Here is a 26,539-nt window from a genome sequence, read left to right as displayed (position 1 = left end):
TAAAAACTCTCTTGCAACTACTGTATACAATCAAGCAGTTTTACTCTTATACATTTATCAGAAAAGTGATTATGTTCACAAAAACTTGTACATAAATGTTTATTTCATGTCAGCTATATCTGTAATAGCCAAAAATTAAAATTATAAATGTCTATGGCTCATTATACCAAGGAATACTATTCAGAAAGAAAAAGAATGTACTGTTAATACATGAAACAACTCAATAGGTCTTATACTGTATAATTCCATTGATTTAAAAAGTGTTTGAAGTGAAAAATCTTATAGAAATGAGGAATTTAAACTGTGCAGTGACCCACACCTGTAATCCCAGCTTCTTGGGAGGCTGAGGCAGGAAGGATCACGAGTTCAAAGCCAGCCTCAGCAATGGCGAGGCGCTAAGCAACTCAATGAGACCCTGTCTCTAAGTAAAATATTAAAAAGGACTGGGGATGTGCCTCAGTTGTTGAGCGCCCCTGTGTTCAATCCTAGGTACCAAAAAAGAAGAAAATTAAGTTTAGTGGTTGTCGGGGATTAAGGAAAGCATGGAGCATGAGGAAAATGAATGTGGCTATAAAAAGGAAACATAAAAACATCTAACTTGAGACCAACATGTGGTGATGGAAATATTAAACATCTTTTACTGTATTGTCTGTCGGTGTCCAGTTTTTCATAATGTATTTTTGTTAGATGCTACCTTTGGATAAAGGGTATTTGGGGTCTTTCTGTATTATTAGTTACAGTTGCATGTAAACCTGTAATGATCTTAAAAAGAAGGTCACTTCCTTACTTCATTGCAGATTTATCTCTTCTACTCTATGTTTATTATTGATATTCACATTGTTAAATTTAGTTTTTATCTAAATCTGTTTGACATTTTTGGAATTAGTGTCTCAGTAAATGACTGAGAGAGATTCAAATTTCCTCTTCTTGGGTAGAGTACTATCTTGGATTTCTTCCTCTCTGGCTGTCTCTCCTTTTACTCCTGTCACTTTACATTATATTCTCACCATATCTGCTAAAACATACTGTACACAACTAGTCTGGTCATAATCTCCATTTGCTTTTTATTTCATCCAGAGTAAAAGCAAAGGCTTTAACTTGGTCTGGCAAACCCCATCTAATTTGACTACTTATTTCTCCCCTACCCTCATTCACTTGGCTGCAACTACACCAGCCACCTCTGCTGTTCCCAGAACCACACACTTTTCTTTTAGGGCTTTTTAAAAACTTATTGTTCCTTCTGTTTGGAATTTTCATCCTCTTGGCAACTGCATGGTTTGTTCTGATCTGTTTTTTGCTGAAAGATCCTTTCACTGAGGTTTTCCTTTCACTTTATACAACCATTCTTACACTGGGACACTCTTCTCCCACCAGGCTTAATATTTTCTCTAGATAATTATCACACTTAATTTTTACCTATTTGATTATTCCAACCAGAGTATAATTTCCATAATGCATGGCTTTTGTTTCTTGTTTACTGATATATATCCAATGCCTGGAACCAGGGAGGGCAGGGGGAGAAGGGGGTTCAGCAATACTTTGTTTGAAAGATGATAAATACTTGGCTTCTGTCACATACTTAAGTCTTTTGTTAAAGAGAAAGAAAGCAGCTGGAGACAATATGTAAATGAATTTGTCTATTGTGTCCCAGTATTTGTGAACATTGAATTTGACTTTCATGTAATTTTCAGTTCAAGGAATATTCCCCCCCCCATAATTTAACAATGTGAATCCTATTAAGCTCACAAGCCTTACAAAAATAACCCAGGCATTGAGCTTCAGTTTGCTGTACATGAACAGCATCTGTACATGGTAGGCACAGGTAATTTTTTCCCCAGAAATAACTGGAAATTCATAGTTCTTCTCATACTGATTTTTATTTGTCCAAGTTTTTTTTTTTAACATGAGAATATTTCTGCAAAGAAAAAAATACTAGGTTTATATCAGTATAAGTTAATTTATTATATGTCTTTTGCCAGGTGTTGTGGTGTACACCTGTAATCTGAGTGAGTTGAGAGTGAGGCAGGAGAATACAAATTTGAGGCCAACCTGGGTAGCTTAGTGAGACCTGTCTCAAAATAAAAAATAAAAAAAGGGTTGAAGATGTAGCTCATTGGTACCAATCCAGAGGAAAACTTTTTTTTTTTTTTTTTAACTCATGTGTCTTTAACCAGATGTTTGAATTAGCATGTATAGACTTATTTCAGAATTTTAAGGGAGTTTCAGGTATTACAGATGAAATCTCTTGAGGTTCATAGTAAAATGATTTGTCAGAATCAAAACCCATTTTTTAATGATTTTTACTGTTTCTAGTAATTAGGAATAAAACTAAGAAGTCAGTGTATTTGTCCATATTTTAAAAATTTTAAATTATTATTTTTGCTACCAGGGATTGAATTCATTGGTGCTCTACCATTGAGCTATAACTCCAACCCTTTGTAAATTTTGGGATAGATAGGGTCTCCCTAAGTAAGCTTGTGTTTGCCCATTATTAATGTTAGATTTCACTGTTAATTTCAGCCAGAAATATATTGTATTTAGAAGTCAGGCTGTGTGGTATGTTATTACTCCAACTTTGATGAAACATTTTGCTCACATATTTAAGTGATAGAATGTTTGTTCTCAGTGTGTTAAAACAAAAAATGAATAATGTATTTCACTTAGGTTAGTAAGAATGAAAATAAATAAGCTCAAGAAGTGAACATAACAAATGTGCTAAATCTGAAGAAAAGATGTCAGGATGCACAAAGTAGAAAGGTATTTCTCTACCTCCAGAAAAGATTTGTGGAGTCTGGCATTATGTTCTTAAGATTGGGAAGAAATGGGATCTTAAAATTCTCAAATCTCAGTGTTGTTCTCTTCATCATCATTATCCCAACCATTCCCCAAAACACACATGCTCAGAATTAGACATATATTTAGGTTTGTCCAATTTATAAAGTATAGACTTGTCATCATTGATTATTCTGTCCACAGATATACCTGTGTTTCCCACTATCACAGCCACTGTGACTTTTCAAGAGTTTCGATATGATGAATTTGATGGCTCCATCTTTACTATACCTGATGACTACAAGGAAGATCCAAGCCGCTTTCCTGACCTTTAACTGACATGAAAATATGCCATCTAACCAAGGAAAAACAAGGAGATACCCCAGAGGTCAATCCAAATAGAAGGGACAAATGAAGGGACAAAGAAAAGGGAATTACACATTGAATTGACACATCAGTAATGATAAAGAAATGGGCCTCTAATATGAATTTTAGCAATTTTCCTGATGTGCCATTTTCAGTCTTTTTAAAAATATACTTATTATAAGTGTAATAGTTTGACACCTTAACCCTAAGACCTTCGTATGTAAAGCAGCTATGAGTGCTGTGATTTGTTTTTAAAACTTTTTACACTTGTTGAAATATATATGCATATAAATATATCTATATATCTATATCTAAAACACTCCTGGACCATTAACATAAATTAAATGTCTTAAGAGATGTTGACGCCCTTTAAAACCTGTCATCTTATATTCAAGGTGACATTTATAAATATTCCTTTAAGCTTTGTTTTCATAAAATGTAAACTATGTAACATTATGTATAGTTCAGTAAATTGAATGTTTGTTCAGTATAATGAACTAGAAGGAATGCAGTTTTCTGTAGATGAATGAACCAAATGGTAACCATTAAACAAAACAATTGCATTTATATGTTGCAATACATTTCAGAGGGAGCGTTCACTCTGCAGGGAATATGGTACCTCCTTTAGCACCTTAGTGCAATTCATTGTGGTGCTATTTGTTTTTACCTGAATTCTTTCTTCAATGGAAAATGTTTGTTACTAATCTTCTTTTCATAGAACTTCTATTTTTTTTCCCCCAAAACTTAAGTTTAAGAGTCCTTGTTATGTTCATGATAAGGTACGGTTAGCATGCTTATAGATAGTCCTCTTCTAAATCTCAGCACTTTAAACAAATTCCAAATTTTTAAACTTGCTTCCTAATAAGTACATATAAGTCTGATGATTTTGTTTGTTTTTAGTGGAATGTGGATCATTGGTGTCAATTTTAAAAGACGACCCACATATTTTGGACAGCCCTAAAGTAAGGTAAAAACATTTTATATGCTAACAGAATATATTTGTTACAAGCTAAAGTCCAGAAGCATATGGAAGATTGACAATACCTTTTGTTTATTTTTTTTGATCACAGGAAAATATTTGATTTTAATTGTCTCCAAAATGTTAAAATCATGCATTACTCATTTTTTGACTTAAAATTTCTTGTATTTATTCCAAGATGGTTTGAAGGTCCAAAAATGAAAATAAATTAGGGAGACTAATGTATAACAGTCATAAAGTATCATGTATTAAAGAGCTTAGCTAATTTTTAAAAAATTTTGTCCTGATGAATTTGTCAAGAATGCATCTGTCAAGTTTTTTAGTGTCCAGTAGTTAAAACTTCTTCCAGAATTTTAGGTAATTTGAAATGAGTTTAGAGACCTTTATTGAAGAGATGATTTATTTGAAAACTCAAAGTTATCAACCATAAGAAAATTTTTTATGATAAACATCTTTAAAACTGCATCTTCCATACATACCAATTGACCTTTTAATAAATACATTTTATAATGCAGAAAAATATTCATAGTTAAAAATTCAAAGACCTAATCACTATCGTATGTGGGTCTGTTGAATTTTGAGGAAAGAATTGGTAACCGGAGAGCTAGCTTTGCTGAACAGAAGTTGATCACTTACATTTAGGGAATGGCTGTACACCAAGTGATTGAAATATCCCGTCTTTGGTTATTATGGGGTTTAAGACTCTAAATGGCAGTGGCTACTGTTGCTCTTAGGCTCCCTCACTTTGTAGGAATCTGGTATACTTTCAGGAATATACTGCAGATTTTTTTGCATAAGTGCAGACTAATTGGAGAGGAGAAAAGACATGGTAAATGACATGGTAAATTGCAGATTGGGATTTATCAATTTCCTAACAGCTGTCACAGTTATGCTGGGGTACACTGGAGGTGGGAAGACTACTGAAAACTTTTGCACTTGGATTTTGTATTTAATACTTTTTCTTTAAGAAATAGTAGAAACAAATTGTCCATTCCAAAATGTCTTCTGATCGTGAAGAACAAACAAATGTCAATATCTATTATGATGGTGGAAAAAAGAATAATGCAAATAAACTTTTCACAATATTAGATTTTCAAAATGTGCTCCTTAATGCAGTTAATGAATGAAGCTGTATGCTATTTTAAAATAGATCACAGCACCATATATTTTGATAATTTCACACAAAAATCAAGATTTTATAATGTGGGTTTATAAAATTGTCTTCTGCTTGTGATTTTAGAAACTTATAAACTGAGTTGGGGGTTGGGGGCATAAAACAGTCAAATAAACATTTAGACATGGCTGATACTGCTGCCACTAAGTGGTATTTAGAATTTCTGTCCTCAAGAAATTGTTCTAATGAGACAATTTGCCCTTTGTAGAATTCTCAAAATTCATAAAAGGGAAACAAAAAGCTGATTTCCCTGATTGTTGTGGGTTTTAAGTACATAATGATGCTTTGGAAATTGACATGTCTCTCGGCTGATAGAAGCTGAAAAACCAGTTTCCTTCTGCTCAGATTGGTATTAAGCTTCATTTACACTTATTAGTGGGTTTTCACACTGTTATGCACATACAGCTCATTATTCACATCTTGGCAGAAGGTGAATAATGATTTAGCAAGCTTCTCTCCAGTTTTCATTAAGTATCAGATCAGATGAATATCCTGAATATACTGTTTCATTTTTGAGGCCATGAAAGGACTGGAATAAATATTGTCTGTAAACAATTAAGGGATGCTTCCTTTTCCTCATTTATGTTTTTTTTTTTTTTTTTGGCAAGCAATGTGCTTGTAAAAACTTGGGAGTAAGAATTTTCAGGTAAATTCAAAGGCTTGCTTGTATGCTAGCCTTTAAAATAGCCTATGCTTAGGGTGAAATATCTCAGATTAATAGTGGATACAGTATGCCTTCGCTGTTTTCTAAAATTAACAAAATACATCCTTACCAAAGTTGCTATACTTTCATACATATTGTGGTTGATCTGCTCCTCCTGGATTCTACTTCAGCTCTTCAGAATTTTGAACCAGTTGTATGTGCTTATGACCTCTATGGAGAAGAATTCTAGCCTTCTGCAGGACAACCTTGCCACCAAGAACAAAAGTAACAAGACTTAACCAGTTTCAGTCCATCCTTGTAGGTTTTAGTTTGTGCTTGGGGTTAGCTCCAACTTATTCTTACAGTCACAAATCTTCACTTTCCAGCTGCCTGTGGACTTTAAATTGCAGCATCAGGTGTAAAGACAAAAGCCTTACTGAGACTGCTTAATCGTCTCACACAATCAAGGTCCATCCCTGTTAAAACACAAAATAACAAAAAACTAGGAGTTTTGCTTCTTTGACTACAGTTTAAAATAATTGAACATTTAAATTCGAATCGAGTATAGTTTAGAATAACTTAACAGTAAACATTTGAAACATTCCGTGATCCTAGACCTTCAATTTCTTATGTACCAATCACTTCAGCTAGTTTTTTTTTTTAATAGGAAGGATTAGGTACTGGGGACTGAACCCAGGGGCACTTTACCATTGACTACATCCTCTGTCCTCTGAGACAGGATCTTGCTGTTGCTGAGACTGGCCTCAAACTGCATTCTCTTGCCTCAGCCTCCTTAGTTGCTAGGATTACAGGTATATACTCCAGCTTCTAGCTAGCTTTTATAAGAAGCATCATACCAATTTTAGTGATAGTGCACTACAAAAATGAGCTTCAGATTTTGAAAATGATGTCAGTATTTTTTAAATAAAGACTTTATTAAATAGTCATTGAAAAATATTCTGTCAGTGGCAGGGGATGTAGTTAGTGATATAGTACTTGCCTAACATGCCGGAGGTCTTGGGTATGATCCTCAGTACTGCAAAACACAAACCAAAAGAAGTCCTTTACAAATTTTCAGTTCTTAAAGGGTCTGATGACATTTCTTTTTATCTGTAAATGCTAAATATCTAATACTATACAATGAGAATATTAATAATATTCCCACAGGGCCTAAATTACTTTGCTAATAATGTCTAAATCCACTTATCAGATACAAAATTAATCAGTATGAAGAAAACATTTAGGAAAATATTACTTTTGCTATGCTAACACTCTTCTTAGTAATGAATGAATGAATTCTGGATGTTTATAAAACAAAGTTCCAGTAGCAATAGCAATTCCATTACACCCACATTCAACTATAACACAAAATATGGACTTGATTTAGAACCAAGGATGAGATGCTTAAGTTTTTGAGACCAAAGACAGAAACCTCAATTCCAGTTTAAAAAACCAGAGCATCAATCTTCAAACAGTATGGATCTTTATCTGTTACCCAATTCAGTACTAGATTTACTGATAATACTGTGCGAACCTGAGTTGTAAGACGCAGCTCCAAGGTTAAAAATTAGTTTTTACTGTTACAGTACTGGCTTTTTCCTTTACTGTTTACATTTGTTATCTTTAATGGTTAACATCATAATGGAAATATAGAAGGGCAACACAGCTTGCTCAATACATATGTATATGCCCTATGTCAGTGTTTTTGCTTTAACATTACCACCTAAATAACATTTTTAGTACTGGGGAATGAACTACCCTGAGCTACATCCTGAGACCCCTTTATTTTTCATAGACTTAAGATAGGGTCTAATTTGCCCAGGCTGGCCTTGAAACTGTGGTCCTCCTGAGATTATACTGTGCCTGGCCTAAATTACTACAGTTTTTCAAAAACCATAAACAGCATCTACTGTTGATTGATATTGATTATCGATACAATTCCCCCCCAACCAACTAATGTGCACAGGTCAACATAAAGCAAACCCTTGACAAGTCTCCTCCTACAGACACTACTCTAATTACCTACAGAATTTAAGCAAATAAATAAGAACAAACATTTTTTTTTTTCTAACAAAACCACTTTTATTTTTAGATCATTTTACTACCAAATACAGAACAAAACTTGGTGTGGAGGCAGTGTTCACTTTATTTCAACTGGTTACCTCATCTGTTAAAAACGATGTGTCCCAGTATAACACTACCTTTGTGCAGAATGTTTACTGAAAAATATCCTAAATATAACTTCCTTCACTGCAGCATCTTAAGTCAGTGGCACTATTTTAAAATCCCCATTTTTAAATCCCTTTAGAAAAGAATATATTTGCATCCAGAGAGTACAATTGGGGGAGACAGATTTTGAATATTTTTTACCCCATAAAACTGCCAGTATGGTTTTTTGACTTATAAAAAATGGTCACATCACATGGGTCAACCTTTACTAGACATTTTTTCTAAATTTAAAATGTCATTTGCACTTAAAAAAAAAATCAGTGATTATTTGGACCATTTCTAGTATTTCTTATACTTGCCATAAACAAGTTTCTGATAAAATCTTAAAAAGTTACTACAAACTATAAAAATGCTGCTTTTCTATATGGCATTTCAACTTTTAGAACAGTGTTTTTAAAAAAATCAAATTTTACTGAAAACTTGGATAAAACTACAACTCCAAGTCTCAACTTTCTTTAATCCTAGCCAAACACTCCTAATTTCATAAACGAATAAATATACTATTTAGTACTGTACAGCATACATATCATTGACAGTTTCTATATTATTTCAGAAAAGGCAAACATTATTTCACTGAAAATATAAATTTACTAGATTATAAGTGGATCATTTGTTTATCCTAAAGTTCATGGTGTAATCCAACCCCATTCCCATATCCAAAATATGAGAAAGTTATATCAAGACTGTTTTAGATAGAAATTCAATTATTTGACAATTCTGATGGCAAATACCAGCATAAGGTGATGGATTTCATTGTTACTGTATTTAAATGTGGATAGAAAGAGAAATTGGTAAAATGAATGAGGTAAATGTCTTACATTCAATAATGTAAATAAATACAAATACAGTTTTACAGGAACATGAACATAAGTTTAAGGGTTTTATTATCAAAGTCTTGTAAAACAATTTCAGAAACTGTACATCAACATGGCACAGACTGTAGCCTACTTTTGTTTTTACTGCACAAAAGTGAAGCCTGAAACTCCTGTAACTAAGAAAACAGTTGCCTAACTACTTTGCATATAACATGGAATCACTGTGTGCATTAAGATTACTACTATAGTAATAGTAACACAAAATTTCTTGGTTTTGTACAACTTGAGATCAAATAAAAGTACATTATCAAGTAGATCTATCTTATTTTAAAAGCATCGAAGGTCAATTTAAAATGCACTACCCTTTTTTCCATAAGTGAGCTTAAAACAAAAAAAAAATTGAAAATCAGGACAAGATACAACTTTCTTTTACAGATGGACTCAGGATAGGCGGATAACTTTCACTGATGTAGATATGGAATAAATTACGTTAGGAAAAAAAATTCCCAAACACCCATGAAAAAGTACACAACTCTACTTCAAAATGTTGCTATTTACTCACCGCCAAAGACAGTTTTATTTGAAATGTTGTTTCTGTAATTAAAGCCTAATTAGCCATCAAAAAAAGGTTAGTGCATATATAACCTTTCAAAAGTTAAACAAAAGCCACAAAAATTGAGCCACAAGGCTTATAGGATTATCTATTTCAAATGCTCATTTCCAGATGTAACTCTAAGAATGTTAATTTGTCATGTCAACAAACAAGACCATAAGTAGATCCATCATGTTGGAGGATTTTAATGACATTTAGGATATTCTTGCCACAATAACATGCAATCAGTGCATTCCCTACATGGCTCTATTACGGCAATGAATCAAATTCTAGAAATACTATAAGTGAACTTACGTAATAAAGGAGATCATACAACATAAACAATCCATGCCTGCTGTAGATGCATGCAGCTTTTCACTTTTGTTATGAAGCAGCACCAGAATAGTAAAACTGCTTGGTTACTCAATCAGATTTCACCACGACAAGAGCTGGTTACCCATGTACCATTTTCTAAAAGCTTTTTGATGTAAATAACTAATATCAATATCAGGAGCTTTATAACCATTTATAACTCAGCTGTATACATCTAGGATTGAGATGAACAAATACAGCATTAATAAATCACACAAAGGAATGACACTGATGCATGTATACAGTTGGACTCCCACAGAGGCAGTACTCAGTCACTCATATCCATGTCTTCTTCATGATGATCGTCCCCATTCACTTTGGATTCTCTTAGTGAATCACCGGTTCCCTTTTCTACAGAACATTCTTTTGTTTTAGGGGAACCTGTTTCTGTTGGTTTCTTCTCCTCTTTTTTCTCTTTCTCGCTGTCATACCCCTGCTCCTCTTCATCGTAATCCCGTGTAACCTGCTTTGCCAAGGAGAATAATAAAAGTAAGTTTCTTCAAAGAAAAAGAATTTCTTCAAAGCACAAACACCACTCCAAATTCCAAACTAAATCAGTTTGTATACATACTTTTACATCTTTATCACTCTCTGATTTTCTTTCCCGGTCCTTCTCCTTATCTTTACTCTTTTTCTTTTTGCTTGTTGATCGCTCCCGTTCATCTCTGCTTCTTTCTTTGTCTTTATCTTTCTTCTTCTCCTTTTTATGTCTAGAATGACAGTTAAAATGTGCTCAAAAAAGATCCTTTAAAGGAAGTTTCACCCTTGAATATGAGCAATGTTTTAATTCCACAAGATAAAAAGAGGACAGCAAAGATCCAATTTCAAAACTGGACAATAAAGGCATCAATGTGTACACAGATACCACAGGCAAGAAGACGGGGAGATCTGATTAGAGGTCTAAAATGATCAATTCTAAGAAGTGTTTAAGTCTCAAGAATATAAAGAGAATGTAAGATACCTTCTCAAACACTTTCAATACCCCAAAAGGAAAAAAATACATAGGTTATAAAAAACAAAGACAATTTAAAAATCTTTAGAACTTCTGAAAATCATAAAGGCTAGATCAAGACAATTAACATTTTTACCTCCTAGGGGATGGTGAGCGAGATAATTTTCTTTTAGGAGACCTAGGCTTTTTAGGAGATCTTGTTCCACTCCTGCTTCTTCTTCGTCGTCTCTCTCTAGAAACACAAACGTGCAAACTAGACTTTAAAATACAGTGCGATCTAATTAGCTCCACTGGGAACTTCTATAACATGATTCTAATAATGTAAGACCTGTTTCACAAAACTGTTTTGAACAGAAGCACTCTTAGGCTTAAGAAAGAACTGATTAACAAAAGTTCTAATGCAAGCAAGAAAAATTCAACCTATTATGGAGGAAATTTAGTTTTAGATTCATATCTTTGGTGGCTAGAACAGATTTAGGATAATTCAATAATGTTTTGGGAAGGCAGTCATTAATACACAAAAATTAAGCTTCTAAATCATTAGATGAAATCCAGAAAAGTAGAGTTGCCAAGTATTAGTTATATAGACTCCCTACATCCCAGCAAAATCTGCCCCACCAACTCTGCTTTAAACAATTATTTTTAGGACGGTTTTCACCTACTTTTTATTGTGGCTTTAAAAAAAAGCTCCTGAATTCTTAAGTTATTGGACATGAAAGATGACCATGTGCAAAGCAATCAACATTTATTCATCGAATATTTACTAAGTTTGTCAAGAATATGAATGTTATACTTCTTGCTACTGTTCTGTGTAGCTAGCTGATACTACAAAATCTTTACGTGGAAGAAATGTTTTGTATTTCTGTGCCCCTCAATATATTGAGGTATCGCTGCAAAGTAAGTATTTAATAAAAACAAAAAATATTTTAACTTAGAATGGTCTACTCAAGAGATAAGGTATATATAACCAATAGGTAAAAGTCTTTTTTTTTTTTTAATTAATTTTCTATTATTTTTGGTGCTGAGGACTGAATCCAGGGCCTTGTGTATACTAAGTACAAGTTCTGCCTCTGAGCTACAGCTCCAGTCCCTCTTTGGTTTTTAAGGCAAGAAAACATATGCTATACTTCTCATCTCCTATGGCTTTTTGCCACCTGTCCCTCAGACTTGATGATATTGTATTCCTTTTGGTACTTAAACCTTGTTTCCTTTTCTTTCTTCTGTAAGCATACTTTGCAAGAACATTCTCATTCAGATCCGCAGAAATCCTATTCCCTTTACCAAGTTTTGATCTCTAATATCTGCCTAGTTTAGACTTTTCATATAAATAGAACCACTCACATGACTTCCATGACTGGCTTCTGGCCTGTTTTCAATGTTCATTCATATTATTTTTATTTAATGCCAAATAATCTACTGTATTAGAACATCTGTTTATCCACTTGTTTGTTAGTGGACATCTGCACTGACTTTCTGGCTATCATGAATAATGCTATAAATTTTTTTTTACAAGCATTTACATGAGTGCATTTTTTTTTTTTCAATCTGTAGTAGTAAAACTGCAGGGTTAAAAACCTCTGTTCTAACTTTTTAAGAAAGTGCCAGCCTGTTTTCCCCAGAGCTATTGCCAATTTTTTCTAATTCCTCACTAACATTGATTTATCTTTTTGATCACAATAATCCTTGTGGGTGTGAAGTGGTATTTCATTGTGACTGACTTCCTTTCCTTGGTGGCTAAAATGTTGAAGATTATTCATGTACTTATGAACTATATTTGCATACTTTGGAGAAGCGCCTACATAGATCCTTTGACTAGTTTTTACTTGGGTTATCTGCCTTTCTATTGCTAAGCTCTAAGAATTTTTTATATGTTCTAGATATAAATTCCTTATCAGGTCTATACATTAAAAATATCTTCTTGCACTCCATGAGCAGACTTTAACTTCCTTGAGAGTTAAAAATTTGCGATTCTGGTGTTTTTCCTTTGTAATTTTTCTTCTGTTGTGCTTGTTCCCTTGGTGTCTTTACGTAGAAAACCACTGCCAATCAAGGTCATTGAAATTTACTTCTGTTTTAAGTTTTACAGTTTTGGCTCTGGCTCTTTTAAGTCTTTTATCCACTTTTGAGTTTTAAAAAATATGACATAAGGTATCAAACACTGAAGTAAAGCATAAATAATATCTGAAAGAAACAATATTAAGTATGGCCAGTCCTTATTAAGATCACAAAAATCCAAGTTAAGCATGAAATACATTTTATGTGGGGAAAAGTTTGTGACACTTTTAATTTTCATTATGACAATTTAAAAAACAGAGTTTTAAAATCTAAAAATGATACAAATCAGAACTTCCACTGTCTTCCCTTAATTTATCAATGCCACAATATAAAAAGGTAATATTCTTGAGTACTAATATGTGGATACAGCAAATGTAACTCTTAATAAAACTAATTTAATATAACAATTTGATACGCTTTAGGGATTAAAATTTCACATTAAAATAGAAACACTGGGGCTGGGGTTGTAGCTCAGTGGTGAAGTGCTTGCTTGGTATGTGTGAGGCACTGGGTTCGATCCTCAGTGCTATATAAAAATGAATTAAACAAAAGTATTGTGTTCATCTAGAACTTAAAAAAAAAAAAAGACAGGCACTGACATGGCTAAATTCCACATTATTTTTAAATACACTCGATGCTACAAGACGATAAACTTCAGATTGCTCTTCACAAATTGCCTTTAAAAACATTGAATTTTGGTAAAATCTTCCTTTTGTCACACTGGAGTATTAATGTTCTGAAGCATATTTTACATTCACAGTCTTCTGATAACCTTAAAGTAAAAATATGCAAAGAATTCAGGATGCCATCTTACCTGCTTGCACTTCTCGAACGTCTGGCTGTGCTGTAACTTTTTGGTGGTGTTTTAGAACGTTTCTTTTCTTTGTCTTCCTTTTTTTTATCTCTAATAAATAAACATAATGTAAGAATGTATAATTAAGACTTCAATATATAGAGTATTACAAATGAAAACAAAAGTACAATCAAATCTAACCACATTCTTAAAAACATCCTATCCTCAACTATTAGGGATCAAAGTATCCCCCCTTTGCTGTTGTATGGTAATCTTTTCACTATATATTCTCTATTTCATCCCATTCCTTCTCTGGTTATCTTGCTCTAGCATTGATCTTCTTTTCATCCAACTGGCTATCACCTAATTCTTAAGTGACAATTATCAATTTCCTAAAATGTTTCAGGGTATGCTTTCCACAAATTGATCATGTACCTCTATTGGAGATATTTCAAACTACAGTCATGTTTTGCATGGTTAGTACCTTTTGTGTATGGGGGAGGTGGTCAACTAGGTATTGAACCCAAGGGGGGCTTTACCACAGAGCTATAACCCCAGCCCTATCCCTTCTTAAGACAGGCTCTCATTAAGTTGGTCAATAAATTACTAAAGCTGGCTTCAATCTGATACCGCGGTCCTAACAAAGTCAAGTTAAATGTTTCATAATGTAATATTCTAGTCACTTCTCCATCTTTTTCCAATGTACATGGCAACCATCACAGTCTTTCTCCAATTATTACTCTCCTAATACACAGAAAATTCTTGAGGAAAGAATGCCCAATTCTGTGTAAGATAATTGTTCCAATATGCAGTCTTGTTTGACTAGATTAACATATAATCCATTTAGTGACATAATCCCATTATGAGTTGAATACCCAGTATTCCTATCTCCTCTATTCCCACTGTCAAGTTATATGCTTACCAAAGATAAATAACCAAGGGAAAAAACAATGAAAATCTATATACTTTTCAAATGATAAAGCTCTCATGCCACTATAGAATGAAAGCTTAGTTCTTGAAAGTATATGTAAATGGAAATGAACACTAAGATGGTGTTTCTTTTCCTTATGAATCTTTAGTTTAACTCTGTACTGGTCTCAAATCATGGGATAAGAGACTTTTTGTAGTACAGTTCAATGTCTGGCACATATTGATCCATAATACATGTTTTCTAAGTCACTGAATAATGAGACATATAAAGAGAAATGAAGCATAACTGTCTATCTTAATCTTTGGCATACCACAAGGAATGGCAGGCAACACTAAATCTTTTGCAGTAGTGGAAAGAAGAAAATGAAGTAAAAGGGACAGCTAAGAATTTTTACTACTAAGAAATTTTACCTAGGGGAAAAAAAAAGAGAAAAGAAAAAAGAAATTTTAGAGGCATTCACACCTATGGGCTGAAGCTTTAGTTTATGGGAGACAAGAAAATAAATGTTAGCCTCCTCAAGTCTCCAGTATATTCTTCCCCTGTGTAGCTCTATCTACATGCATTTTTACCCAATGTTAATAATCAGTAATACCTGGTTTTTGATGTGCTTCTTGACCTTCTACCTCTTTCTCTGGAATGAGATCTTCTCCGTCTTGGACTTTTGGATCGTCGTCTACTCCTTGACTTAGAATGTGATCGCCTCCTTGACCTGCTTCTTGATCGCCTAATAATGTAATAGAAGCAATACATGTATATTGTAAAAAGACTAGTGAATACTTAACTGTGAATACTTCAATCAGCCTCAGACATATGGACTGTGAATTAAGTGGGGATAATCTTCCCTTACCAGTTGCTGTCATTATTCAACCTATAAACATCTTGGATACCTTTTAACACTTGAATTCCCCATCTTTCAATGTTCTGCTCAACATTTCAGACCAGTCTTCCTATTCCCACTGTATGTACAACTCAAAGGTTAAAAGCACTACTAGAGAATGAGGAAAAACAAGTTCTCTGACATTATTTTAAACAAGTACATGACATTTTAATTTTCCCCCCAACATTCCAGATAAAAAAATATTTATCTAGTATCAAATACTTATATTAGGCTTTCTATATGATTTAGAAATAGGCTTCATAATAACTGTATAAAGTATGTACCATTATAATCCCTTTTTATAAATGAAGACTACTTAGTGGGTTGCAGTCATTTCTGAAATATATTTCAATTCTTTAATTCACAATTTAAGAAACTCTAAGCAATCTAGGCCTTACATATTCAACTCACTAACTATATCTTTTGCTCTTTTTTCCCCCCTCAACATATCACGATCTCTACATGATCTTCTCTTTGCTATCATTTAACCAATGTTTCTGTATGCCCCTTGGCTTTTCTTCCAGCACATTCTCTTTAAGCTTATTTAATCTTCAGATGTTGTCACCAATTCTTTACTACTATCTTAATACCTCTATTTTAAGATTAAAAAGAAGTTGTAGTCCTTTGTTTAGTCTTGATCATTTAACATTTAGCAATCAAGCTTTCTGTGAAACATTTTAGAAATACAAAAGGTCAGTATTCAAAGTCTTTGCCACACCTCTTAAGAGTACTATCTAACCTCCTTGATAACTGGTTCTTCAGGAGTCAAAGAAATAAAATAGCAGCTACCTCAGAGAATAGTTGATTTTCCCTTACTGATGTATTAATATAGCTTTGATTTTAATTAAGTCCCTGAACAAACTGCCTTAAAACCCATTAGGCGGAGCTGGGATTGTGATTCAGTGGTAGAGCGCTTGCCTAGCACATGCAGGGCACTAGGTTCGATCTTCAGCACCAGATAAAAGTAAAATAAAGGTATTTTGTCCAACAACTAAAACAAAATATTAAGAAAAAAAACATTAGTACCACCTTATTAAACTCACAACTTTTATTTGTAACACTTATTTGCAGCCATCCTTGAATCTCTTATAATAATACCTCCATATCCATATCCCAAGAAATTTTTAAATGTTTATCTACTTTTCTGTAACCTCCAGAAGAACAGGGGAAATATGTCACATTTATTCACTAGCATACCCCTAGTCAATTACTACAGTAACTGACTTAAGGTATTAAGAACAATTGTGAGGGAAATAATTAGCTTATGAAACATCAGAATTACCATTTTATTCTAAAAAGATTTAAAAATTCTGGAAAACAAAAAAATGTTGTTAGAATTAAGTACATCTCATCTTAACATTCTAGCTTTAAGAAAATGTATAAAACAGAAAGCAATACTGAATACTATAAGAGCATTTTTACAACTTTCTAAACACACAGATTTAATAAATTTTGAAAAATCTAAGAAACAAAGGTACTGCAACAATCTGTCAAATCACTAGAGCTTAAAACAATTACTTTTCAAGGTCAACATATTGCAAGAGATACTTTTACTGTACTTATTTAAGTATCAGGAAACTTAGAGATAAGTATACCAAATGTGTAAACAAAGAGGCTTGCTGAAAGTCACGATAATTAAAATGCTTAAGATATATTAGGCATGGTGGCACACACCTAGAGTCCAGGCATCAGGAGGATCACTTGATCCCCGGAGTCTGAAGCCAGCCTGGGCACAAGTAACACTCTGTCTCAAGAAACAAAATGAAACAAAACAAAAACAAAAAAGCCTAAGATTCTGTACTCACAATAATTATGTTATATTATATGCAGCTGAATTCAGAGAAATGTTTCAATACTATTTTTCAGTAGCAAAAGTATACCATTATTAAAATTTGAGAGTCATAGTATTTAGTACATAGGAATAAAGCTGCTAGAGTTCTTAACTGAGAAAGAATGAGAAAGGAGAAGGAAAAGATATAGACTCTCAATTTTAAGAATATGATTTAGAAAACAAATTATGGTAATCCCAGTAAAAGATATATTGTATTAGAGATCAGACTATGAGAGAGCACTGTCTTGGAAGATTAAGATAGTTGAGTAGTACTAACACTTCACATAAACAGTAGAATTTAAGCCATATCTTTCAGAAAGAAGTTCCTCAAAGGGAAGTGAAGATATAAGAAACAGTATTATTAGAGAAGAAGGAACATGATGAGCCAACACATGAAGGCATAAGGAAAACATTGGTAAGGCAAGTAGTTTCATAACTGTTCTGAAGTGGAAAATGACAATGTGTGGAAAGATATGTCACACTGACTAGGAAATAAACTGAAAGCTATTCTGTGGTCTTCTTTATCATTAACGCAGTGGAAGTTTCTCATTACCATCTCTAAGAATGAGATGGGAGAAGTTGGGTGACAGGGAATAAAAGACATCACACAGAACACTTCTAAAATAATCCATGAAGATACTAAATATAGACATGGTATGAACTAGGTTTCAGAAGAAAAAGCCACAAGGATATAAGAACCAAGTGGTACTAAATCTGAAAACTAGCTGAAATAATTGACAATTGGAATATCACAATTTTATTATTTTTGATTTATTTTGAATATCACAATTTTAAGTACTACCCTGCCAGGGCTTAGACTAGAATATAATTAAGGTAACTTGAACAGGGAGTTTAGGTAAAATAAAGAATGGCTGAAATGGTTGGTGGTAAGTCATCAAATGCAATGTTTCAGAAAGTATAATTTATGAAACCCTTTTTTGGGGTCCACATGGTCAAAATTATTTTCAAAATAGTAGTAATTTTTTTCATTGTCTTGATATTTGCACTAATGATGCAATAGCATAAGGAAAGGTACTGTCATTTTCTTGTCACAAATCAAAGTAATGGCAAATGTACTGTACCAATCATTGGTACTTCTGTATAAACTTGTAAAAGAAAGATAATGCTGCTTCTAATAAGGATGATTTGATGAAACAGTGAAAATTATTAATTTTATTACATCTAGTTCTTTGAATACTGCTAAAGCAGTAGTAGTATTAATTCTTGAGTAATATTTAAAGTATGCATAATCACTACTGATGCTGACTAAAGTACAATGGTGTATCAAGAAGGACTTGTATGACTGAGTTGAATTAGCTGCCTTTGCCTTCTTGTAAAGATTAAGCTCGCGGAAAAGTTCTATTCAAAGTCTGAGAGATAACTATTAAAAGAATTTTATAAAAAGTTCATTATTATGGTTTCAGTTCCATATGGCAATTACCTTTATAGAAACTATCACCTGTCAAATTTTGGCACTTATTAATAAATTGTCTTCTTTTAAGCTAAACATTACAGATTTGCAAAGCAGTAAAAACAAAACCACTGTCCCCAGTTGTTTATAAGTGTAAAGGATTCTGAAAACTGGACTGTAGAGACCTAATATACTTATAGAGGGAAGTCATATGGAAAAAAGAACAAATTTAGTATTACTCTAGATAAGTGAACAAATTTAGTATTACTCTAGATAAGTGAGAATGATACTATCAACTGGTTTATCCAGTAATTCATAAAATATAAAAAATAGCAAGTTATCACTTGCAAATATTCATACATTAGATATACGCAGGTTACTCAAGTCACCTTCCAATTTAAAAGTTTCAGAAAAAAGTTGTAACTAGAGTTCAATTCGAAAGTTTCAAGTCCAGTGATCTTTAAACAGTACCAAGTCATTTTGATGTTCAAGTCCCAAGGCTTTCTGACCACCCACAGATTTTTGAGTTTAACAGTATGAGCCATAGATTTAATTCATATCTTTCCTCACTTTATGTGTGTGAGAACTCATTCATATACTGTTAATAGCAATGGTTACCAAAATATACTTTAACCAGGAACTAGTCCGCAAACATCAAATTCAGAAACACAGAAACTACCTCTGTAAAAGATATAACTGACTTCAAAAAGCAATCTAACCTGTGTCTAGAAGATGAGGGAGTCCGCCTCCTCCTAGAACGTGATCTTGATCTTGAATGCCTTCTTTTTTCTTCTTTCTTATCTGGATTTTTTTTAAATTTAAAAAAAAAAAAAAGGAACCAATATTTAGAAATAATCTAACAGAAAAATTACTCCCATTCAAGAGTTATTCAAAGAATTTTCTTATTACTTTAATTTTATTTTACTTACTTATTACTTTAATTTTCAGCTTTTATGTATATACTTATGTCACAAGTGATCATCTCATAATCCACTGCTGAAGCTTGCAGAGTGACACAAATAATTTAGGCTTTTGATGGATCTTTTTTATTAGATTTCTGATTCTCAGCTAACAGTTCCCTTTACTATCTTACTTGCCACAATTAGAAGGCTGTGAAGGTATTTTCTACAAATCAATAAAAAGGGTTATCTTTCACATTCATAGGCGATTTCTGATTTGTTCTTTAGAAGGTTTGAGTCCTTTTTTCCTTTTTGAGATTTCTTCATAAGTACAGCTATAATCAGTCAGATTAATGTTTGCTTTAATTTTCATGTGTTTTTCTTTTCTGGGGGGCAAAACTGAGTATGGAACCCAGGAGCACTCTACCAGTAAGCCACACCCCCACTCCTCTTATTCTTTAAACTCTGAAACAGGGTCTTGCTAAGCTGGCCTTGAAATTGTGATCCTTCTGAGTCACCAGATTAAAGATGTGTGCCATTTTGCCTAGCTTACTTTGAAGAGCAAAATAAAAGCACTGAAGTTTTCATATGTAGATTATCATTAAAGTGACAATAAGTTCCTCTTTCACATTTAGGACCCTCAATTAACAGGATCCAATCAATAAATTCCCAAAAATCTTAGAAAAAAATAATTTATAAACCATTTTATTCATGAGTTTTCAACTAAAAGCAGTTTAGAGGACAAGTGCCCAAGAGTTCTGAGTTACACAAAACCATCTGTATATCCAAAGCTTCTACTGCTTTCCTTGTGGCCTTGGCTACTTACTGAAAATTTAATTGATTAAAAGATAATCTAGGAGCCTGGGCTGTGGCTCAATGGCAGAGCATTTGCCTAGCATGTGTGAGGCACTGTGTTCGATTCTCAGTACTACATATAAATAAATAAAATAGAGGTCCATTTAAAACTAAAAAAAAAAAAAAAAAAAAAAAAAGAATCTATAAAGAATAAGACAAATGATTTTTCTTCAAACAAAAGATAGAAGCATTTCATAGGCTCTTCTGATTAGGCTATACCAACCTAGACAAATAAAAATGATTAATAACAACCAAAATATCATACCAGGTATTACTTAATCCTAGGCACTGCTGACATTTTGGAATGGTTCAGTGTTGTAGTATGTGGGACTCCTGTTTACTGTAGTAGGTCTAGCGACATTTCAATCTCTACTTACTAAATGCAGTTGGTACCAGTGTGACAACCAGAAATTTCTCCAAATATTTCCAAATATGCCTGGGTGGCACTCCATTACATGATCTTTTATTTATCAGAATTTGCAAAAATCAAAAAAACAAAAACAAAAAAAACTAGAGTATTATTCAACACATTTTTACATGCAGGCCATCATCATTTGTCAAGAATATTAGTTTAATTTCCAAAAAAATTGCATAAAAATATTTTACCTGGTTCTATAGCAGCAGAAATCAAGGACTGTGCTTCACGTACTCTTTTCATAGCTTCCTCTATTTCTTTACTAGAGGTATCTGATTTCAGATTTGGTGAAACCAGACCAGCAGCTACATGATTCAACCTAAAACACCAAGAAGAACCGAGCATAGAAATATTTTAAAATTCAACCCTACACTTATAAAATAAGTAGTATACTTTAGTTTCATGTAACATAATTTCAGTAAACTATTCCTTGAAAAAAAGGGTGGGGGGATTCCATAACCTTAACAAATGATATATAGCAGCATGGTTTTGAATATTTATAATAGACATCTCTATTTTAATGATTCACACAGATCTGGAATTCTGGAATAGTAAAATACCTTTTTATTCTTGCTGAACATTAACTTTCCATAAATAATTTTGAATATGAAAATGCTGAAAACCAAAAACTTTTTAAAAGAATTCTACAATATCTTTGTTGGGCTTTAACTTTGAAGTTTACAAATGGGGAGAAACTGAGGCAATGGACAATGGCCCATCAAAGTTACACATGACATTCTGACTGGAGCCAAGTGCAGTGGTGCATGCCTATAATCCCAGTGGCTTAGGAGGGTAAGACACTTCACAAATTCAAAGCCAGCCTCTGTAACTCAGTGAGAGCCTGTCTCAAAATAAAATATAACAAGGGCTGGTTATGTGGCTCAGTTATTGAGAACCCCTGGGTTCAATTTCCAGTTACACACACACACACAAAAAAAAAAAAAAAAATCAAGGGAAGGCTAAAGATCTAAAGATGGTCCTTAGTGGTTCATACATGTTAAAAAAAATTATAGACACCAATTTAGTACAGTAGATTTGAGGAAATGGTGGGAAATGTCATAAAAAATAGATACAGAAAGAACTTCAATGTATTGGTGACATTTTAAGTTGGATGGTGGGTACATGTTTGAATTGGGAGGGGGCAGTGGTATGGGGGATTGAGCCCAGGGGCACTTAACCACTGAGCCACATCCTCAGCCCTTTTACATAGTTTATTTACAGTAAGGGTCTCACTGAGTTACTTAGGGCCTTGCTGTGTTGCTGAGGTTGGCTTTGAACTCATGTTCCTCCTGCCTCAGCCTCCTAAGCCGCTGAGATACATGAGTTTGCCACTACATCTGGCCCTGTTTGAATTTTAACTATCAGAAAAAAGGTCACTCACTGAAAGACTCTGTCTTCCCTTCCACCATATTCTTCCACTTACTGGTAATGAAGAAACCAAATTAAGAAGAAACAATTTCATTTATATAGCTTGAACGGCATTTATCAAAATCCCCAAAGAATGTGTGAGCTATTGATTATGCAACTTGCATGACTTTGCTTTGGGATAGTTTTCCCTTCAGCTTTGCTTCTTTAAGTCCTACTATCCGTAGGGATAGCCTTTGCTCTTCATACTAAGTTTTCCCTTTATAGTAAGTTCCTTTCCCTAGTTGAATGCACATGCTTTATTATAATAAAATATCAATGCCCTTCCTCCCGACTACAGCATAAGTGCCACGAAGGGACTCACGTACTTTAAGTAGGGGGAGGTGGAAGGATTACTGGGGATTAAACTTAGCAGCACTTTACCACTGAGCTACAGCCCTGATCCTTTTTGATGCAGGGTCTGGTTTAAGTTGCTGAGGCTGGCCTCAAACGTGCCTTCTGCCTTATCTTCCTGAGTGGCTGGGATTACAGATGTGCACCACTGTGTTTGACTCTAGGATACTTTATTATGTTATTATCCTGGTATAAGCCATTTACATTTATTATGAAAGATCCACATTACACTAAAATAAAACCCTTAATATGTGAGTTTACTTGTAGATTTCCCTCATTTCTAGAAAACAATATGTAACATATGCCTTAAGAACATGTACTTCTATCAAAAATAATGATACACTAGACATTCACACACACTATCATCAATGGAAACAAACAAAACCCTTACTTGGGATCAACAGTGCTCATAAGCTTCAGCAACTGATCTGCGGCAAGAGACTGCAAAAAACAAAAAATTAGTAAAGAATACATGCAACAAATAATGATGCTATTTATTTTCTCAGTACACTGAAATGCACTGGGGCAATTTTGTCAAACCTATAAAAAGTAACATGCTCTATGCATGATGCTAACTAACAGAATAAAACACAAGCTACACATTAATTTTTTTACAATCCACATTAAAAAAATAAAGACAGGTGGCAGTGTATTTTTTAGTGGCTACTGTACTGAATAGAACGGCTTTAACAAGTTATATGAAGAGTGAAAGCTAACAATTTAGATTTTACAGAATTACTTCTTGATTGTTTTAAGAGGGAAATGAACATTTTAAATACACACGTAAAAAACTCCAACTTCTTAGTATTAAAAGATTGCTACAAAACAAGGATTTTTTTTAAAAAAAGCTAAATTTCAATGAAAAAATAAAACATATCAAACCGAAATAAAACCCAAAAATTTGCAAGAGGAAAATAACTTATGAAAGTATGTCCCAATCAGCTAGGCGTGGTGGTGCACACCTGTAATCCCAGAGGCTTGGGAGGCTGAGAGGAGGATCATGAGTTCAAATATAAAATAGAGCTGGGGTTGTGGCTCAATGGTTCAGTGTCCCTGAGTTCAAATCCTGGTACCAAAAAAAAGCATGTCCCAGTTACTGACTGCATGACATACTGATTTTTGTGTTAACTACCTACACATCTATTTTCTACTTTAAACCCCTGCTTGTGAAATGCAAATGAACAGTTAATAAAACAAACTTTTAGGAAAGGAGGCCAAAAAATAGAGTAAGAAGTTGTACCTGAGAGTTCAAGTTTGCTCCAGGAAGCCCAAGTGCAGCAAGGGCAGGATCAAGAGTAGGAGCTCCCAAAGCAGCCAATGGAACGGCGCCAATCTGTAAATATTCAAGTTTTGTTCATTAAGGCTTTTTTTGTTCCTTATACCAATGGTTAGCACTTACTTTAAGTGCTGTGTCTTGTGCTACTTGAGACATCACTCATTTCTCCTTGAATGACTGACTGCCCTATTAAGAATGCTGGAAGGATACTGAGGAAGTAATTCTTGTGTCTCTTGATTATTCGTACAGTGTCATGTGGGATACTCAGTGGCCTTTACCTCCCATATAGTTTAGTGCCGTCTCCTTGAATAGCTTCCTGGTTTGTTCTAGGGGAATCCAGGAAAATCACTACCCTTTCAGACATCTAAATCTGTACAGGAGTCTAAGTCCTGTGGTCTAAATATGCTTCTTCCTTGTATTCTTTCTGCCTCAGCAGTGTTTCTCAAACTATGATTCCTGTATTCATTAGATTTCCCCTAATGCTTCCCTAATAGTTATTATTATTTTATATTAAATTTTCCCTGTTCAAATTACTATGTGGTTCTATTTCCTGCCTAATTCCGATTAGCCCGTAATTTAAACAGACAAAAATCTTGTAAAATTCTGAAACTTTAGAAGTAGTCTTTCTCCACCAGAACTGTGCTTAAAGTTCATCTAGTTTCATATACTATCTGGTCAATACAAACCATCCAACTCTGTAATTTAAGTATTTACTAAGTACAGGTGAAATGCTTTGTTAATACTAATAATTATTACATAAAATTTTATACACCAAAAGACACAGAAATTACCCATTTATCGTCCCACAGGCAAGACAAACAAACAAAACTACAAAACCAAAGCCAAGAAGCTAAGTACTAATCAAATTTATATCTAAAATCCAGGAGATACCGATCTTTTCCATGATTCCATATTCTACAGTTAACAGAACCAATTATTTATACAGGAAAGATGACATGATAGGATATTTTTATAAATTTCTAGTTGAGGCACATCATTCACTATTATTTTTAAAAGCCCTATATAATCTCTTGGAGTAGTTAAAATATAGACATTTCAATGCCTTTCTGGCTGGGGATGCAGCTCAGTGGTAGAGCATTTCCCCATCATTCATGAAGTTCTGAATTCAATTTCCAGCACTACAAAAAGTAAAATAAATTCAGAGTGCCTGTTAGTTCTTAATATGCTTATTAAAGCATTACCAGTTAGAATCATTATTCTAATCAACTTTACTTTCCTCAAAGCAAACATCCCAATCTAGATTTCAATTTCATTTTCAAGCCACCTTCTTAATCCCAACCCCACAATAACAGCAAAAAAAAAAAAAAAAAAAAAAAAAAAAATCAAAGGGCAATTGAAAGCTTCATTTAAGCAGTTTGAACTTCAGCTTTATTTTCCTTCCTGGATCAAATGAACAAATTTGTAATGGCATGTTCTCAAGTGTTAATACTGAGGAAGATCACCCCATCCCTGCCACAATTACTAATAGGTTGTTTTGAGATATGTATAAAAGATATTTTATAATTTTTAGGATGTTCTTAAATACAAACTTTTGGAGAATGTCTCTGTAGTATTTGATTATACTACAGTCCTTTAAATGATATTGCTCTATGTGCTAGAATATTGAGAGCACTTAAAAAGTAAAATATATTTTATCCACAGTTCTGTGTTTCTTTCCATCTTTTCAGAATTCAAGAGATCAAGTACCTGGGTAAGTGGGTTAGGTGTAGGCAGGAGTCCACCACCAGGCAGAAGACCTGCCACTGCATTTGCTGGTGCCAACAGAGACAAAGCCTTAGTCTCATCAGGAATAACTCCTGCAGAGAAATATCCTTGCATGAGAACACATTTTTTTGTAAAACAGAAAACACACAAAAACACCCAGAAAATGTCTCCCTGATACACCACCTGAGTTTGTTGAAAGTACTTATTGTTCGCTAAAATATAAAGCTTGATCTCTATATGATTATTTATCATTAATTTTATGTCAGAATGAAACTTCAATGTGTGAAAATTTGTTTCCTTTTGTCTACAAATGGTTAAGTTTCTAGAGTAAAAAAAAAATAGCACAATACACACTACTTTTTTGTTAACACTGCCAAGATTTCATCACCTGTACTCGATTTTTAAGTCATGAACCAAACGTAAGCAAGCACAGTCGGTTCTCCAGGGGTGTGCTCTCAACTTTCAAAAGCTGTTTTATGAACAACGACTCGTGTCGGCTGCTTCACTATAAAGCACACAGAAAAATCAAGATACACAAGACAAAAAAAGTTTGATTTAGGGGTTAATAATATGGTACAGTTACTATGATTTTTTTTTACACCTACCATACAAATTTTGTAAAAATTAAGAGAAGAAAAGTATGTAAAGGAAATATTCTGTTGGAATCAAGCGTAGGGCTTTTGCTGACTCATGAAAATGAATATGAATGTTTCTGAATACACACGGAATGTGTGTGTGTGTGGGGGTGGGGGGGTGGTACTGAGTGAGAGAGAATAGGTAAAACAACATGGCACATTCCTTACCTGTACAGTAAAATGC

General features: G+C 33.6%; 2 protein-coding genes and 1 long non-coding RNA gene across 11 annotated transcripts in view; 1 reads left to right on the top strand and 2 right to left on the bottom strand.

Annotated features, from left to right (window-relative positions):
* The window catches only part of Ankrd13c (ankyrin repeat domain 13C), a 75,323-nt gene extending 69,473 nt beyond the window's left edge, over positions 1-5,850 (top strand). For 3 of the 4 annotated variants that reach the window (XM_077791132.1, XM_026409372.2, XM_077791133.1), the window contains one exon: positions 2,977-5,850. In XM_077791132.1, the coding sequence (XP_077647258.1) occupies positions 2,977-3,107 (131 nt within the window). In that variant the 3' untranslated portion in view covers positions 3,108-5,850. The remainder of the gene's footprint in view (positions 1-2,976) is intronic. The other variant, XM_026409381.2, reaches the window with a different exon arrangement.
* On the bottom strand, positions 3,882-7,414 carry LOC144249085 (uncharacterized). The gene is made up of 2 exons (XR_013342146.1): positions 6,935-7,414; positions 3,882-6,410 (listed from the first exon to the last, which is right to left on the bottom strand). It is a non-coding gene; the product is annotated as an uncharacterized LOC144249085 (long non-coding RNA).
* A 1,419-nt stretch (positions 7,415-8,833) lies between these two features.
* Srsf11 (serine and arginine rich splicing factor 11) overlaps positions 8,834-26,539 on the bottom strand; it is a 35,600-nt gene continuing 17,894 nt past the window's right edge. For 3 of the 6 annotated variants that reach the window (XM_026410031.2, XM_026410039.2, XM_026410037.2), the window contains 10 exons: positions 25,703-25,812; positions 23,960-24,052; positions 23,111-23,160; positions 21,153-21,280; positions 19,512-19,593; positions 15,266-15,397; positions 13,764-13,853; positions 11,031-11,147; positions 10,514-10,652; positions 8,834-10,408 (listed from right to left, as the gene is read on the bottom strand). In XM_026410031.2, the coding sequence (XP_026265816.1) occupies positions 10,211-10,408; positions 10,514-10,652; positions 11,031-11,147; positions 13,764-13,853; positions 15,266-15,397; positions 19,512-19,593; positions 21,153-21,280; positions 23,111-23,160; positions 23,960-24,052; positions 25,703-25,812 (1,139 nt within the window). In that variant the 3' untranslated portion in view covers positions 8,834-10,210. The remainder of the gene's footprint in view (positions 10,409-10,513; positions 10,653-11,030; positions 11,148-13,763; positions 13,854-15,265; positions 15,398-19,511; positions 19,594-21,152; positions 21,281-23,110; positions 23,161-23,959; positions 24,053-25,702; positions 25,813-26,539) is intronic. The other 3 variants (XM_026410041.2, XM_026410050.2, XM_026410068.2) reach the window with 3 other exon arrangements.

Source organism: Urocitellus parryii, chromosome 11 (assembly GCF_045843805.1).
Source record: "Urocitellus parryii isolate mUroPar1 chromosome 11, mUroPar1.hap1, whole genome shotgun sequence".
Lineage (NCBI taxonomy): Eukaryota > Metazoa > Chordata > Mammalia > Rodentia > Sciuridae > Urocitellus > Urocitellus parryii.
Note: the sequence above shows the minus strand (reverse complement) of the source record. Positions and strands in the feature narration are given on the sequence as shown.